General features: G+C 47.2%; 1 protein-coding gene across 1 annotated transcript in view; it reads left to right on the top strand.

The window, feature by feature from the left end:
* The window catches only part of grin2da (glutamate receptor, ionotropic, N-methyl D-aspartate 2D, a), a gene marked incomplete at its 5' end in the record, with an annotated part of 45,849 nt that overhangs the window by 11,240 nt on the left and 17,923 nt on the right, over positions 1 to 16,686 (top strand). The window contains 5 exon segments of the mRNA XM_048230171.1: positions 2,347 to 2,680; positions 5,306 to 5,349; positions 6,385 to 6,474; positions 13,614 to 13,799; positions 15,179 to 15,381. Of these exon segments, the coding sequence (XP_048086128.1) occupies positions 2,347 to 2,680; positions 5,306 to 5,349; positions 6,385 to 6,474; positions 13,614 to 13,799; positions 15,179 to 15,381 (857 nt within the window).

Below are 16,686 nucleotides of genomic sequence, written 5' to 3'. Positions count from 1 at the left end.
CCCCTCTCTCTCTCTCCCTCTTTCTCATTTGTCTCCCTCTCTTCCTGCGTGGCCTTTAAAATGGTAAAGGGGAGTTAAGGAACCCAGATGAGGAGGTGGCATCACAAATGTTACGGATCAGAGTGGCGCTAACACACATTTCGCGTCTGACCCTCCACTCTCTGGGGGCTCTGCTGTTTATGCATGTGTTGGTCCCCCCCCACACACACACACACGCTATCCCACCCACACACACTCCTTCCCTTCCTCTCTCCACCCCCTACCAACCATAGATATTAAGCTAGATAGCAGCATTGTCCGTCGAGGTTCCTGGTGGGTGTGGCATCGCATTGAGCGGCCCTGTGTGTTGAGGAAAACACCTTTTCTGTCTATAGGCGGCGCCGCTTGCCGACGATCAGAGACACCTGTCTGATACCGGTCAGAACTTTTCATTTCTCCACTGGCCTCCGGTGATTGTTCCCCCACCGCTGATGGTGGCGTTACGGCTACGTCCGTTCTGAACTTTAATGCGGTATCTAGCTTTTCTAATATCAATACTATTACCTCTCTCCAGTGTGCTGGCTGGACTGATTAGAAGCGGGTGAACTGGCTGGAGAGGGTTTTAATCAACCGCTGATTGGAAGTTGCAACAGAAGGCGGGGGCAGCTGGGAGGAACTAACCCCACTGACTCCCTGATCACAAGCATGGCTGCTCTCCGCAGCTCTGCTCCCTCTCTCCTCTCGTTTTTTCACTCCCCCGTCTTCGTCCCTGCGTCTCAGGCTGCTTTCATGTGACTCTTTGCAGTTGATACGAGCTTGTTTTTGGTTTTTAGCTCCTCGGCGGCTTGGCTTTCTCCCGTGCTCCTCCGTCCTCACTGCCCCCTGCCCCCCCCACCCCACACACACACCGCTCGTGTCTGTTCCTTCTCTCTTTCACTCTCTGAATCTCGGTGCATCTCAGTTTCTCACTCTCCTTTACACATCATTCTGTTGTTCCTCCCCTTCACACTGTTTCTCTCCCTCCCTCTCTCTCTCTCTCTCTTTATGTCACTGTCTCCTCTGTTTTTCTTTCCTTTTTCCCCTGTGTGTGTGTGTAACTTTTCCTGTCTTTCACTGCCTCCCTGATTGCCTCCATGTTTCCTGCCTTACTCCTCTCCACTTGTCCTCTGCTGCAGATGATTCATCCTCTTCCTTTTACCTTGCATCTCTCCTCTTACCCTGTCCCTTTTCACCCTCTTATTCATTGCTTCTATCTCTCCGTATCTCTCCGTTTCCATCTTTGATTTACACTCCTATCCTCCTCATCTTTGGGGGTGAATGCTACCTTTCTCTTGTCTTTTCCTATCCCTCTCTCTCTCTCCTTTCCTCTCTCTTTTCTCCTATCCACATTTCTCTCTCTTCATCTCAGCCACTGGTCTCTATTCTCCTCCTCCATCTACAGGTGTATCCTTGCTTCCTTGCCTCTATCTCTCCTTCTCTTTATCCTTTCTCTGTGGATCATCAGCTCTCTCTCCATTGTTTCAACCCTTACCTCCTCTCATTTACTGCGCATCTCTCTCGTCTCTTAGCCTGTAATCCAACCCTTACCCGGCTTCTCTCTGCTCTTTTCTCCTCCTCTCTCTCTCTTGACTTCTCTCTCTCAGGTCTCTTAGCCTGTCTCAACCTTACACCCAATACTCCTCTCCACCTAGCCTCTCTCTCTCTCTCTCTCTCTCCATTCTCTTTTCAGGTCTCTTAGCCTGTCTCAACCTTACCCAGCCCTCTCTCTGTCTCTTTCTCTCTCTCTCTCTCTCTCTCTCTCTCTCTCTCTCATCTCCTCTCCTCTCTCTCTCTCTCTCTCTCTCTCTCTCTCCATTCTCTCTCTCCGTCTCTTAGCCTGTCTCAACCTTACCCAGCCCTCTCTCTGTCTCTCTCTCTCTCTCTCTCTCTCTCTCTCTCTCTCTCTCTCTCTCTCTCATTTCTATATCTCCTCCCAGGTCTCTTGGCCCCCATCAACCCCAACCCCACCCCGGCCCTCTCCTCTGTCTCTTTCTCTCTCTTGTCTCTTTCTCTCTCTCTCTTTCTCTCTCTCTTATTCTCTCAGGTCTCTTCAGCCTGGCCTCAGCCCACCCCAGCCCTCTCTGTCTCTCTCTCTGTCTCTTTCTCTCTCTCTCTCTCTCTCTCTCTCTCTCTCTCATTTCTCTCTCTCCGTCTCTTAGCCTGTCTCAACCTTACCCAGCCCTCTCTCTGTCTCTTTCTCTCTCTCTGTCTCTTTCTCTCTCTCTCTCTCTCTCTCTCTCTCTCTCTCTCTCATTCTCTCTCTCCGTCTCTTAGCCTGTCTCAACCGTTCCCTCTCCTCTCCCGCCCCGCCCTTCTCCCGCTCCACAGGTGCGTCTGCTCTACTGCTCCCAGGAGGAGGCCGAGTTTGTCTTCCGGGCGGCCTGGGCGACCGGTCAGGCCACGCCGTCGCACCTGTGGTTCGCCGTGGGCCCGGCACTCTCTGGCCTGGGCATGGAGGGCTTGCCCAAGGCGCTGCTGGCCGTGCGGCCCCAGGGCTGGAGGGACGAGCCGCGCCGCCGCATCTCCAAGGGCGTGTCGGTGCTCACCCACGGCGCCATGGCACTCCGGCGAGAGTACGGCAGCCAGCGGTGGACAGCCGCCACGACAGCGCTACAACACCGGGCGGGAACCGAGCGCAGAAAGGATACCGGACAGGATTGGGGTAAGGCAGAGGTGTCTAATGATCTGCTGATTGGATTGGATTGGATGCCAACGAATTTGTTAATCTTCCTAGCCAGTTTTATGTTGTCTTTAAAAGGAATCAGGGCTGTCATGTAAAAAGAACTTAATTTGAATACATTTTAGTTGAAATTTAAATAAAAAGCTTTCTGTGTGTTTTTATATGTGATGAGGGAAAAATCCAAAATTAACTCAGGAATTAGATAAAATCAGAAGGTGCTCTTTGGTGTGGGGAATACAAAACGTTATTTGAAAGGAGGAAATCCGAGAGCTCTTCGTGTCAAAATTTATAAAAGCCTTTATTTTTCATGGCTGTGTCATTTAACAACATAAACTGGGCAGCAACCCATTTTGTATTCCGACCAAATGAAAATGGCGGTAGCAGGACTTGCTGGGTGAATATTACCAGTACAGATTGTGCTGCAGACCTGTTGACTCGGTAGTTATAACACCACTGTGTCAGAATTATCAAACCAGTCCTCCCACTCTCGAAACACACTGCCAGGCACAATAGACAAAAGCCCACAATGCGATGGAGGCATTTCCATGATGCTCTCTCCAGCTCTATTCGGTCCTTTTTCAGCTGCTGCAGTAATCAGGGTCAGCTCTTTTTTCCCCCCATTCCTCCACTCAGGTGTTTACCATAAGTGTGTAGCCCATGAAGCATATTTCAGGAGCTATTTTTGTCTACGTAGCTCTGAGAGTTTCGGGTTGTGTGCCTTTGGGGGTGAGATCCTGGATGTTAAGACCAGTCCACCCACACACACACACACACACAACCATCACCATCCCCATGTTGAGTCATTGCCATGAGCAGAAAATTAAGTGGCGATGAGGTCCCGCAGCCAGTCGCCACCAGATTTGTTGCCCCCCTGTTCGGCTGCCGGTACTGCCACTGCTGTCAGGAATCTGCGTGCCAGAGTCTCCTGTTGCCTCAGCATGCTGGGTAGATAATTGTATAATTATCCCCAGCCAGCACCGAACTCCTTCTTTCATGTCTTCCACTGTGTCCCTGTCTCCTCCTTTACTGCTTCCTCACCTCTTCCTTTCTCTGCTCCCCAATCACACCACAGGCTCTTCATCACCCCCTTTCTCCCAGATTGAGTCTGCTGTTGGGCCATCTCTCTACTCACCGTTCTGCTCCTCTTTGCTTGTGGGAGCCTATCACCATGTGATACTATCTCTATTTCATCATACTCATGCTATCCCCCCCATTTCCTGCTAGTCTCTGTCGTACGCTGTTTATTTATCAGTTCCCAGGCTTTGCCCTCTTCTATTGTATTGTTCCCTATTTTCCCCTCATCTCTCTCTCTCTCCCTCTCTCCCTCTCTTTCTTTCTCTCTCCTCTCTCTCTCTCTCTCTCCTCCTCTCTCTTTCTCTCCTCTCTCCCCCCCTCCCTTCTCTCTCTCTCTCCCTCTCTCTCTCTCCCTCTTTCTCATTTGTCTCCCTCTCTCTTCCTCACGTGGCCTTTAAAATGGCGTAAAAGGGAGGTTAAGGAACCCGGATGAGGAGGTGGCATCACAAATATTCTGGATCGAAGTGTACTAACACACATTTCGCGTCTGACCCTCCACTCTGGGGCTCTGCTGTTTATGCATGTGTTGCCCACACACACACCTGCATGTCCCACCACACTCCTTCCCTTCCTCTCACTCCTCTCTCACCCCTACCAGCCATAGATGTTAAAGCTAGATAGCAGCATTGTCGTCGAGTTCTATTAGGTAGCAGCATCGTGAGCGGCCACCATATTGTTGAGGAAAACACCTTTCTGTCTATAGGCAGCACTTGCCGGCAATCAGAGACACCTGTCTGATTCCACCAGTCAGAGACACCTGTTTCTCCTGGCCTCCAGTGATTGTTCCCCACCATGTTGGTGGCGTTTCGTCGTTCTGGGCACAATGGGTGTCTAGCTTTCTAATATCCTGCTGCCTCTCTCCAGTGTGGCTGGACTGATTAAGGAAGCGGTGAACTGGCTGGAGAGGGTTTTAATCAGCCGCTGATTGGGAGAGGTGCAACAGAGAGAGCGGGGCAGCTGCGGGAGGAACTAACCCACCCCGGCTCCCTGATCACAAACGCAAAAACACTCCTCCTCAGCTCTGCTCCCTCTCTCCTCTCGTTTTCCTCCCCGTCTTAAGTCTCGTCTCAAACTTTCATGGCAGCTCTTTTCAGTTGATACCGAAACATTTTTGGTTTTAGCTCCTCGACAACTCTCATTGCTTGCTCCTCAGTCACTCACCCCCTGCCCCCCACCCCACACACACCGCTCGTGTCTGTTCCTTCTCTCTTTCTCACTCTCTGTCTCGGTTGCATCTCAGTTTCTCACTCTCACTTTACATCATTCTGTTGTTCCTCCTTCACACTGTTTCTCTCCCTCCCTCTCTCTCTCTCTCTCTCTTTATGTCACTGTCTCACTGTTTTTCTTTCCTTTTTCCCCTGTGTGTGTGTCCTTTTCCTGTCTTTCACTGCCTCCCCTGTTCTCCATGTTTCCCTGCCTTACTCTCTCCACTTGTCCTCTGCTGCAGATGATTCATCTCTTCCTTTTACCTTGTCTCTCCTCTTACCCTGTCCCTTTTCTCTCTTCATTGCTTCTATCTCTCGTGTCTCTCAGGTTTCCATCTTTGGTTACCTCCTATCCATACCTCATCTTTGGGGGTGAATGCTACCTTTCTCTTGTCTTTTCCCTATCCCTCTCTCTCTCCTTTCCTCTCTTTTTCTCTATCCATTTCTCTCTCTTCATCTCTCATTAACTTGGTCTCTATTCTCCTCCTCCCATCTACAGGTGTATCCTTGCTTCCCTTTTCTATCTCTCCTTCTCTTTATCCTTTCTCTGTGGATCATCAGCTCTCTCTCTCCATTTGTTTCAAACTTACCCTCCTCTCATTTACTGCCTTGCCTCTCTCTCTCTCTCTCAATCTATGCAACATCAACCCTTCACAACCCTCTCTCTGTCTCTTTCTCTCTCTCTCTCTTATTCTCTCTGCCTCAGGTCTCTTAGCCTGTCTCAACCTTACCCAGCCCTCTCTGTCTCTTTCTCTCTCTCTCTCTCCTCTCTCTCATTCTCTCTCTCCGTCCACCTCTTAGCCTGTCTCAACCACCCCACCCTTCCTCATCTCTTTCTCTCTCTCTCTCCTCTCTCTCTCTCTCTCTCTCTCTCTGTCTCTTTCTCTCTCTTCTCTCTCTCTCTCTCTCTCTCTCTCATTCTCTCTCTCCGTCTCTTATGTCTCCCAGCTTCTTCGCCCTCTATTCTCTCTCTCTCTCTCTCTCTCTCTCTCTCTCTCTCTCTCTCTCTCTCTCTCTCTCATTCTCTCTCTCCGTCTCTTAGCCTGTCTCAACCTTACCCAGCCCTCTCTCTGTCTCTCTCTTTCTCTCTCTCTGTCTCTTTCTCTCTCTCTCTCTCTCTCTCTCTCATTCTCTCTCTCCGTCTCTTAGCCTGTCTCAACCTTACCCAGCCCTCTCTCTGTCTCTCTCTCTCTCTCTCTCTCTCTCTCTCTCTCTCTCTCTCTCTCAGTCTCTCCGTCTCTTAACTGTCTCTATACCCAACCCTCTCTGTCTCTTTCTCTCTCTCTGTCTCTTTCTCTCTCTCTCTCTCTCTCTCTCTCTCTCTCTCTCTCTCTCATTTACTCTCTCCGTCTTAGCCTGTCTCAACATGATTCCCTCCTCAGCCCACGCCCTTCTCCCGCTCCACAGGTGCGTCTGCTCTACTGCTCCCAGGAGGAGGCCGAGTTTGTCTTCGGGCCTAGGCGTGGATCCGGAGCCCGCGCCACCGTGCCACCTGTGGTTCGCCGTGGGCCCGGCACTCTCTGGCCTGGGCATGGAGGCTTAGGCTGCCGCGCTGGCCGTGCGGCCCCAGGGAGCTGGAGGGGCCAGTAGCCACCGCATCTCAAGGCGTGTGCTCACCCCCACTGGCGCCATGGCACTCCAGTGAGGAATGCGGCGGCCAGCGGTGGACAAGCTTCGCCGGCAACTGCAACACCGAGCCCGGGAACCAGGCCTTGAAGGGATACGGATGGGGATTAGGTGAGAACGGGGGTGTCTAATGAATCTGCATGATTGGATTGGATTGGATGCCAGCAGGTTATTAGAAAGCATCTTCCTAGCCAGAAGTTTTATGTTGTCTTTAAAGGAATCAGGGCTGTCCTTGTAAAAAAGAACTTGAATTTGAATACATTTTAATGGTTGTAGAAATTTGAAAAATAAAAGCTTTCTGTGTGTTTTTTTTTTATGTGATGAGGAAAAATCCAAAGTGCTCAGGAATTAGATAAAATCGAAGGTGCTCTTTGGTGTAGGGAATACAAACGTTATTTGAAAAAGGAGGAAATCCAAGGCACTCTTCGTATCCAAAAATTTATAAAAAGCCTTTATTTTTCATGGCTATGTCACATTTAACAACATAAACTGGGCAGCAACCCATTTTTATGTATTCAGCCAAATGAAAAATGGCAGTGGCAGGACTTGCTGGAAGGTGAATATTACCAGTACAGATTGTGCTGCGGAGACCTGATGACTCAGTAGTTATAACACCACTGTGTCAGAATTATCAAGCCAGTCCTCCACTCTCCAGAGCACACTGCCAGGCTGTCGACAAAAAGCCCACAGTACGATGGGAGAGACGTTTCCCATGATGCTCCTCTCCAGCTCTATTCAGTCCCTTTTTCAGCCTGCTGCAGTAGTCAGGGTCAGCTCTTTTTTCCCCCCATTCACTCACTCAATTGACTTCACCATAAGTGTGTAGCGCAAGCATATTTCAGGGCTATTTTTTGTCACCACGTAGCTCACAGAGTTTCAGGTTGTGTGCCTTTGGGGAGTGAGATCCTGGATGTTAAGACCAGTCCACCCACACACACACACACACAACCATCACCATCCCCATGTTGAAGTCATTGCTACCATGAGCAGAAAATTAAGTGGCGATAAGTCCCCGCAGCCAGTCGCACAGATTTGTTGCCCCCTACTGTTCGGCTGCCGGTACTGCCACTGCTGTCAGGAATCTGCGTGTAAGAGTCTCCTGTTGTTGCCTCAGCATGCTGGGTAGATAATTGTATAATTATCCCCCCGCGCGCACCGAACTCCTTCTTTCATGTCTTCCCTGTGTCCCCGTCTCCTCTTGCACGCCTCACCTCTTCCTTTCTCTGCTCCTCCGGCGTCCTACCTGGGCGCCAGGCTCTTCATCACCCCCTTTCTCCCGAGATTAGTCCTGCTGTTGGGCCATCTCTCTCCTCACGTTTGCTCCTCTTTGCTTGTTGACGGAGCTATCTCGCTAGCGATGCTATCTCTCTCTATTTCATCCCACTCACTCATGCCTCATCCCCCATTTCCTGCTGGTCTCTATCGGCGCTGTTTATTTATCAGTTCTGAGCTTTGCCCTCTTCTATTGTATTGTTCCCCTATTTCCCCTCATCTCTCTCTCTCTCCCTCTCTCCCTCTCTTTCTTTCTCTCTCTCTCTCCTCTCTCTCTCCCTCTCTCTCTTTCTCTCCCTCTCTCCTCTCTTTCTCTCTCTCTCCCTCTCTCCCTCTCTTTCTTTCTCTCTCTCTCTCTCTCTCTTCTCTCTCTCTCTCTCTCCTCTCTCTCTTTCTCTCTCTCCCTCTCTGTCTCTCCCTGGAAGTGTTTGCATGTGGCAGCGTTTTGCATGTAAATTGGTTAATTGGGTAAAATATGGTGGAGACACAAAAGGTTAATATGTATTAAAGGCATGTGTGCACAAACACAATTGTGAAAGGCATCCACAGAACACACCACTGCACACGGTCTGCGTTCTGACACAGATGTGCGTCTGTGTAATTACACAAATGCACCTAGACACACACATGCACACACACACAGTGACACATTCATTCATACACTGACTGACACACTAAAGCATACACATGCTCTGATGCACTCAAATGCACACTTGCACAAATTTGTACAGATGTACGCACACAAACACACATCAACAGGCACACACACCCACACCCCCACACACACATCAACACGCGCACACACACACACACACACACAGACACACACAAACACAGAGCGAAAGAAGCAGCCGTTCCTCATCAGGATGCTAATGTAGTTTTAATGGACACATTAAAATCCTCTGAATGTCTCTGATGTTTAAATACTGGCCTCTCCCTCTCTCTCAGATGTGGTTTACTGTCCTCCTCCATTTCTCTCACCCCCTCCCCAGACTCCTGTCTTACCCTCTCTTTTTCCCCTTCATGTCATCTGTCGTTTTTATTCTCTCTTCTTCTTTCCATCCTCTTTCACGGTGGTACAGTACGTCGTCATCCCATCTTTGTCCTCTCTCTTGTGTCTTCAGCGTTTGTGCCAGGATTCAGATCTGTGATCTGTATTCAAATACGTCGTAGCTTGAGAATATTTGTTTTTCTCGACAATGTACAGGATTTGAGAGGAAGAAAGAGAGAGAGGAAAAAAAAGCAAAATAAACACATGTAATGTCAATGACTTTGTCGCCATGACAACATTGCACCAGGCAGGAAAGATCAGTGGTTGTGTGGATTCCGAGTTGGAATGGAATCCTAGCATGCTGTCACATTCTGTGCCTTCCGCTCCCCAAATGAAATGGATGTGGGCCACGGGCATAAATGTTGTTTTTAAACTCGTGTTATTTCCGGATGAAGCTTCAAAATAATCATGTGAAAAAAGAGGGGGGCTGGGGAGGGGAAAGACACAGAGAGAGAGAGAGAGAGAGAGAGAGGGAGAGAAAGAAGGGGGGATAGAGAGGGAATGAGAGGGAGATTTCTCTCCCTCGTTGCTCTTATTCTGATCAATGGATCTGATTCACCTTCCATCCACCCACCCCCGCCGAGTGTCTGGCCGCAAAGTGAGTGTGTGTCTTTGAAAGTGTGCGATTATTTGTGTGTGTGTGTGTGTGTGTGTGTTGTGTGTGTGTGTCTGTGTGTGTGTGTGTGCACAGTATGTGTGCCAGTGTGTGTTTTTTGATGCATGTCCCTGTTTGTGTGACATTTAAGGAGCCCTATCCATCACGATCATGTTGTGTTGCCTCTCGGCAGACGGATGAGAGGAAAAGAGGAGAGGAGAGGAGAGAAGAGAGCAGGAGGGGCAAAAGGAGGAGAGTGAGTCAGTGGAGAGTGAGAGCTGAGGAGAGGAGAAGAGTGAAATGAGAGGGGGAAGGGGGAGAGTGGGCGAAAGAGGGAGAAATAAAAAAAAAGAGAACAAGTGGACACAGTGAGAGAAGGAGGGAAAGGGAGGAGAGCAGGAGACTGAAATGAGAGGGGGATGAGGGGGAGAGTGCAGGGTTCCCATTTCCCATTTCTGGAATATAATGGAATTTTGTTGTAGCAGTATAAAATGTACTTGCCAAAATACAATGATACAAATATATTTCCACTCAGAATTGGTGTATATCTGAAGAGTTCAGATGCAAAACCCTCTAAATCCGTCTGACCACTTTTCTTTTAAATGAGCATTTAAATTCAGGCTCCTATAGGTTTTTGCCTATAAATCGATATTTCAGACCAGGAAGAGTGGTATTTAGTGGGTTTAGAATTTAAATTATTTGATTAAGCATTATACTATGTGTGGAGAGCATCCCCTCACCATCTTTATCTCATTTTTGACATAGGTGGCATTTAGAGGCTTTTGCATCTGAACCCTTCATCTGGTTATTCGCTTTACTGCTTGTTTGAGTAGTTGTGGTTAGTCAATGGCCATTTATTAATCTCCCTCTCTAACAAAGTAAAAGAATCTTGAATGCTATGCGACTGTTCTGAAATCTTTGGTCGGTATATTGTACCCTTCATTATATAGTAGGTTATGGAAATTCAATTTTTTTGCCAGGGAAAGTCAGGGAAAAGACATGGAATTTTACATTTCACTTAGAGTGGGAACCCTGAGTGAGAGAAGAGGAAAAGGAGAGAGGGAAGAGGGGGAGAGTGAGAGAAGGAGAGGGAAAATAAAGAGAGGGAACAAGTGAGCAGTGAGAGAGAGAAGAGAAGGAGGAGGAAGAGGAGTAGGAGGAGTAGGGCTGCAACAATTAATCAATTAATCAATTAATTATTGTATTTTAAATTGAATTAATCTGCAACTATTTTGGTAATCATTAATCAGCTGTTATTTTTGAGAAAACTTCCTATCCTTAAAGTTCTTTGAATTTTCCTTAAACTTGGAAATGTTTGACTTTATTTAGTCCTCTATGACTACACTAAACATCTGTGGTGTATGGACTTAAGGCATTTGAGGACATAATGCTTGAGCTCTGTCAGTTTTTCGCCATTTTTTACCAATTTCTCCTTTAAACAAGTGCTTGATCAATCGAGAAAATAATCGGCAGATTAATCGAATCTGAAAATAATTGTTTGTTGCCGCCCTGGAGGAGTGTGGAGAAGAAAGGAGTGAGAGAAGGATAGCGAGACACAGGGTAAAATTAAGACAGTGAGACAGTGGGCAGTAAGAGTGAGAGGACAGGAGTGACAAGAGAGGAGAGGAGAGGAGTGGAGAGGTGGAGATTGAGATGTCCTCTGGCTCCCGACAGTGCCGTGTGGCTGCAGTCCTCTGGAGCGTCCACACTCACAAACAGCTCCTGCTACTGCTGCCACAGTCGCACTGGACCGAAATACTGTATAACACAGAGCATCTCATAAATTATACATCATAAATCAAAACACTCGTTTACCACTGGAGGAGAAGCACGACAAAAGAGAGGTGGGGGGTAGGGGGAGGTTGGAGATTTATTGGAAGAAATCTCGTAAAAATAAGGTGCATGTCACTCTTGTAATGAGGGGAATAAAAAATGAAAGTGTGTCCACTGTAAAGAGAGAAGTCTCCCTCAACACAAAGAAAAAGATAAGAAAGAAAGAGTGAATGAACAGAACAGAGAGGGGTAGGGTTGAAAGAAAAATTGCTGACAAATTCATAATGAATTTCATTCGTGCGGGTTTCAAGGTTGAACGCTGTCAGTTGCAACACACTCCTCTCTCACTCACGGCTGCTCTGAGGCATTGCCCGTTGCCATGACTATGTGCCAGAGCATCTCTGTCTCCCTCTCCCCCTCCCTCCCTCTCTCTCTCTCTCTCTCTCTGTGTCATTCCCCCGCATCTTAAGAGCTCTGATGGGCTGGCTGTTAAAGATGAGCTGAGGGTCTCAGAGTGCAGCTGGGAGCCGGACGCCACAGGAGGGGATACACAAGTGGCTCTCCCTAGAGGTGTTGGCAGCTGGATGCGGCTGCCACCTCCTGCCTCCTTCCTTCCCTTCCCCTCTCTCTATCCCTCTCTCCTTTCCTCTTTCTCTATCCCTCTCTCCTTCCTGCCTTCCTCTCTCCTCTTTGTCTCTCTCCCTCTGTCCTTCCTGCCTCCCTCTCTCTCTATCCCTCTCTCTATCCCTCTTTCCCTCCCTTCTTCCTCCCTCCCTCCTTCCCTCTCTCTCTGTCTCTCCATCCCTCTCTCTTTCCTGCCTCTCTCCCTCCTTCCCTCTATCCCTCTCTCCTACTCTCTCTTTTCTCTCTCTTTCTACAACCCTCCCTCTCTCTCTCTCCATTCCTCCCCCTCATTCTCTTTCTCTCTCTCTCTCTCTCTCTCCCTCTCTCTCTCTCTCTTTTCTCACTGTATTCAACCTCCTGGCTCATTCATTGTTCATTTTTTATTCTGTCTTTTTTATTCAGTCATTTGTCGCTATGTCGCTCTCATTCACTCTTTCATTCCACCTACTTATCTCTTCATTCCTTCTGCCCATTCTTCCGCTCCTTCTCTCCGTTCTCTTGGGTTGCTAATTGTTCCTTTGATTCACTCGCTAATTCACACTTGTATCTGGTAATTCAGTCACTCATTCATCATTTTACCCCATCTGTTCATTTTCACCAATATGGATTCAGCTCACACTAGACTTTTGTTTAGTTTGTTCATCCATCGATCCATCCATCCATCCATCTGCCCTTTCATTCATCCTTTAATTCATTCATCCATCCATCTATCCATTCATTCATTCATTCATTTTTTTTTTTCATTCACCTTATTCATTCATTCATCAATCCATCCATCTGCCCTTTCATTCATTCATCCATTCATTCATTCCATTCATTCATTCATTCATTCATATTCATTCAATCATTCATTCATTCATTTATCCATCTATCCATTCATCTATCCCTCTCTCTCTCTCTCTCACATTCATTCAGTCTTTCTCCTTTTCCGTATCCCTGCTCAATGTGTCCACTGCTCTACCGGGGCATCCTGTGGCCCCGCTGGGTATTATCAGACGCAGCTCTCCTCAGCGCTCTCCCTCTCCCTAGGAGCCAGTGCAGCACAACAAACAGACACACCTGACCTGGGATGAGAGGGTCGTGGTGTTATCTCCCCCCTCTCCTCCTCTCTACCCTCTGCTCTATCGCATTCTCACCCTCCTCTCCTCCCCTCTCTATTCTGTCTCTTATCTCTTTCTTCCTCTCTCTCTCTCTCTCTTTTCTATCCTGCCCTTTTTGTTTTCTTTTCTCTGTCTCATTTCCAACCTCTTATCTCTCCTCCTCAAACCTCCCCTGTGTCTTTGCCCATCCTGTACATCCTGTCTTTCTTTCTCTCTCTCTCTCTTCTCTCTCTCTCTCTTTCTTTCTCCTCTCTCTCTCTCACTCTCTTTCTTTTTTCTCTCTCTCTCTCTCTCTCTCTCTCTCTCTCTCTTTCTTTCTCCTCTCTCTCTCTCACTCTCTTTCTTTTTTTCTCTCACGCACTCCTCTCTCTTGCTCTCCTCTTTCTTTCTCCTCTCTCTCTCTCACTCTCTTTCTTTTTTTCTCTCACGCACTCTCTCTTGCTTCCTCTCTCTCTCTCTCTCTCTCTTTCTTTCTCCTCTCTCTCTCTCTCTTTCTCTCTTTTCCTTCCTCCTCCAATCACCTGTCCTGTTCATCTTTCTTAACCTTCTCTGTTGCCACACTCTACTTATCCCCACCTACTCACTCCTTCCCTCTCTCCTCTCTCCTCTCTCTCTATCCCTTTGTCCCTATCCTCTCTCTGCTCTGTTTCCACTTCAATCTCTCAGGTTCTTTAGCAACATAACCATGGGTGGACGGGACTACTCTTTCAACAGCGAAGGCTACCTGGCCAATCCCTTGCTGGACGTTGTCTGGTACTCAGCAGGGAGAGGCTGGGAGGAGGTGTGACACACACACACACACACACACACACACACACACACACACACACACACACACACACACACACACACACACACACACACACACACAGCACACTCTACAATGTACCTGTACTTAAAACCAGGGCTTTGAACCAGAATGTTTTCCCAATTGGTTCGTTCCGAACAGAAACAGTATTTTAACGTTTCCGGTTTTCAGTTCAACCCTAAAATGGATGTTCCTGAACCGGTTAGAACAAAAAAAATAAAGTTCCCGAACCGATTAATAACGTTCCATGTCAGCTGTGGGACATACAAATAAGTAGGCTGATCATTAGGACTTTAAAACGATATTGCTAGTCTACATATGTCTCTATCTCGTCATCAAACATTAAAAAGCACTATAGGCTACATTATGTAAGAGGCATGACATGCCTACATTTTATTCATATATGAATTAAGAAAAATGTCTGCCAAGTTGTTTATTGCCAAACTACTGAACACATATCCATTATACTTCTTACATAGCTCAATTGGTGCAAATCACACAGGGCAGGCTACATAGCTGTCATTGAGAACTTCAATTGACCAAACCTGGTCAGGGCTCAATCAGTGCATTTGATTCTCTTATGTCATCAAACAGTACAAAACCACAAAGCATTACAGAAGCATCCATCCAAAAGCCTATGCAACTCACATAGCTAAATCTGTGCAAATAACTGAAATATGGTAGGCTACATAGCTGCTATTGTGAACATCAATTGGCCAAACCTGGTCAGGGCCCAATCAGTGCATTTTTGTCTCTCTTATGTCATCAGACAATACAAAACCACAATGGTGTGTTCATAGCTGCCATTGTGAATATTAAACTTATAAACAAATGGCCAAAACCTTGTCAGAGCCCAGAGGGAAATGACAAAAGATTCTGCCTGTAGCCTACAGCTGGCGGAAAGCTTCTCTATTACATTTCTCCCGATGAGTGAACGACCGGAAGTGAACCTCACCAAGTCATAGGCTATTGCACAGAAATCTTGTCAAAGAACGAAAAAAATAACGGTCTTAACCGATTAACATTATTTTAGATAAACGATTCTGTTCCGGAACATAAAAAAATGTAAAGTTTCTGGTTTCGTTTCTGTTCCTAGCAAAACATCAAAAGGTTCTGGTTTTCGTTTTCGTTCCGTGAACCGGTTCAAAGCCTTGCTTAAAACTATGCACACAATACATTTATATTGTACATAATATGACTACATACAATACATTTTGTGACGTAAAGAATAAATATTGCTTATTGTATAATGTTAAAAAATGAGAGAAAGGGTATAGAAAAGAATGGATAATATGATGAAAGAATGATAATGTTTGGAGAGAATAGAAAATGGAGAACCTGTGCTCCTACAGGTGGGCGTTTGGGAGAACGGAGTCCTGAGGCTGCGATACCCCCGCTGGTCCCGCGACGGTGTTTTCCTCAAGCCGCTTGACAACGCCCAGCACCTGCGTGTAGTCACGCTGGAGGAGCGGCCCTTCGTCATCGTGGAGTCAGCCGACCCGGCATCAGGCTGCATCCGCGACTCCGTCCCCTGCAGACTCTCTTTCAACTCCAGGTCAGAGGGGTCAAGGGTCAAGGGTGAGGTGTTGTGGAACTGTGGCGAGTTTAGAGAATTTCAAGATGACGTCCCCAGCAGGCACCGACATCTCTGTGTCTCGCTACATTCCACATGATGACACTTTCTGTCACTTGGCCAATTGCACATGCAAAATGTCTAGCTGTTATACATTCGACGAACAATGGATTTCATTAAGCGGCGCCGAGCGAAATAGAACTGAATTGTAATTGACACGTGCGTGCGCGTGCACACGCGCGGTGACAGGGCTCAGTGGTGGTGTGCAAGTGGGTGGTATTGAAAACAATGGAATCTGATGTAATGGAACATCAGAAGCGGTGTGCACTGCACTCATGTCGCTGCCTGCCTTTGTGCGGAGGCCTTGGGTGAGATGGGCCACGGCGGGGGTGGGGGGGGGCATGTGGGGTCTGTTGTTAGTCGCTTTGGTTAAAAATGTGTCAGCCACATGTAATGTAATGTAATGTAATGAAGAGAACTCTGTGAACTGAACTCAGTGAACTGAAGTGAACTGCCATAGTACTGAAGAGGTTTAGTACCACTTTCGTTGTCGTAGCATACTGTATGGAACTTCTGTTGCGTTCTGAAGCATCACTGCATGTCCAGCTCACCTATATACACCTATACAACGCCCATGTGGCATGCACATACAACATGCCAAGCACAACATACTGTAGCACATATCCCATGGAGCCAATTACGACACACTGAATTAACATACTGTGCACATACAACATAGACCCAATTAGCAGTGGTAAGAAAAACGTGCAAAGCACAACAAATAATGCTTGATGAATAAGCAGTAAATAAAATACACTGGCCTAGATGTAGTAAGAATTACTGCATAATTACTGGTTTAATCAGTATCATGCATAAGACCAGTCTGCTCTCTGGGACAATGGCAGTATTTAGATTTCAATCTAGTTAACATCAGGGCCAAAATAAAGAGAGGTAAATTGGAGAAAAAGTGGCTAATTTACGTCGAGACAGACGGTTGATATTTTAACAGCCGATTGGTGCCAGTTGAGTGAGAGTGCAATCAGTCTTCATCGGGACCCGGCTCCTGTGAATGGTTGTAAAATGCAGCCGTTGGGAGAGGCAATTAAGGGCCTGGAAGAGGGTATGGGAATTAGATTGAGTTTGAAGTGTTGGAGCTGCTCCTGTTACATGGTGTTGGGAGTACACATTGGAAGGTGGACAAGGGATAGAATAAGCATCTTTCGTTTCATTTAGCCTTTTTTAAAAATAGATTTACGTGCAATTTTTGTGTTTGTGTTTTGTGTAAAT

Source organism: Alosa alosa, chromosome 20 (genome assembly GCF_017589495.1).
Source record: "Alosa alosa isolate M-15738 ecotype Scorff River chromosome 20, AALO_Geno_1.1, whole genome shotgun sequence".
Taxonomy (NCBI): domain Eukaryota; kingdom Metazoa; phylum Chordata; class Actinopteri; order Clupeiformes; family Clupeidae; genus Alosa; species Alosa alosa.
The sequence above is the reverse complement of the archived record's forward strand: the minus strand, read 5'-3'. Positions and strand labels throughout refer to the sequence as shown.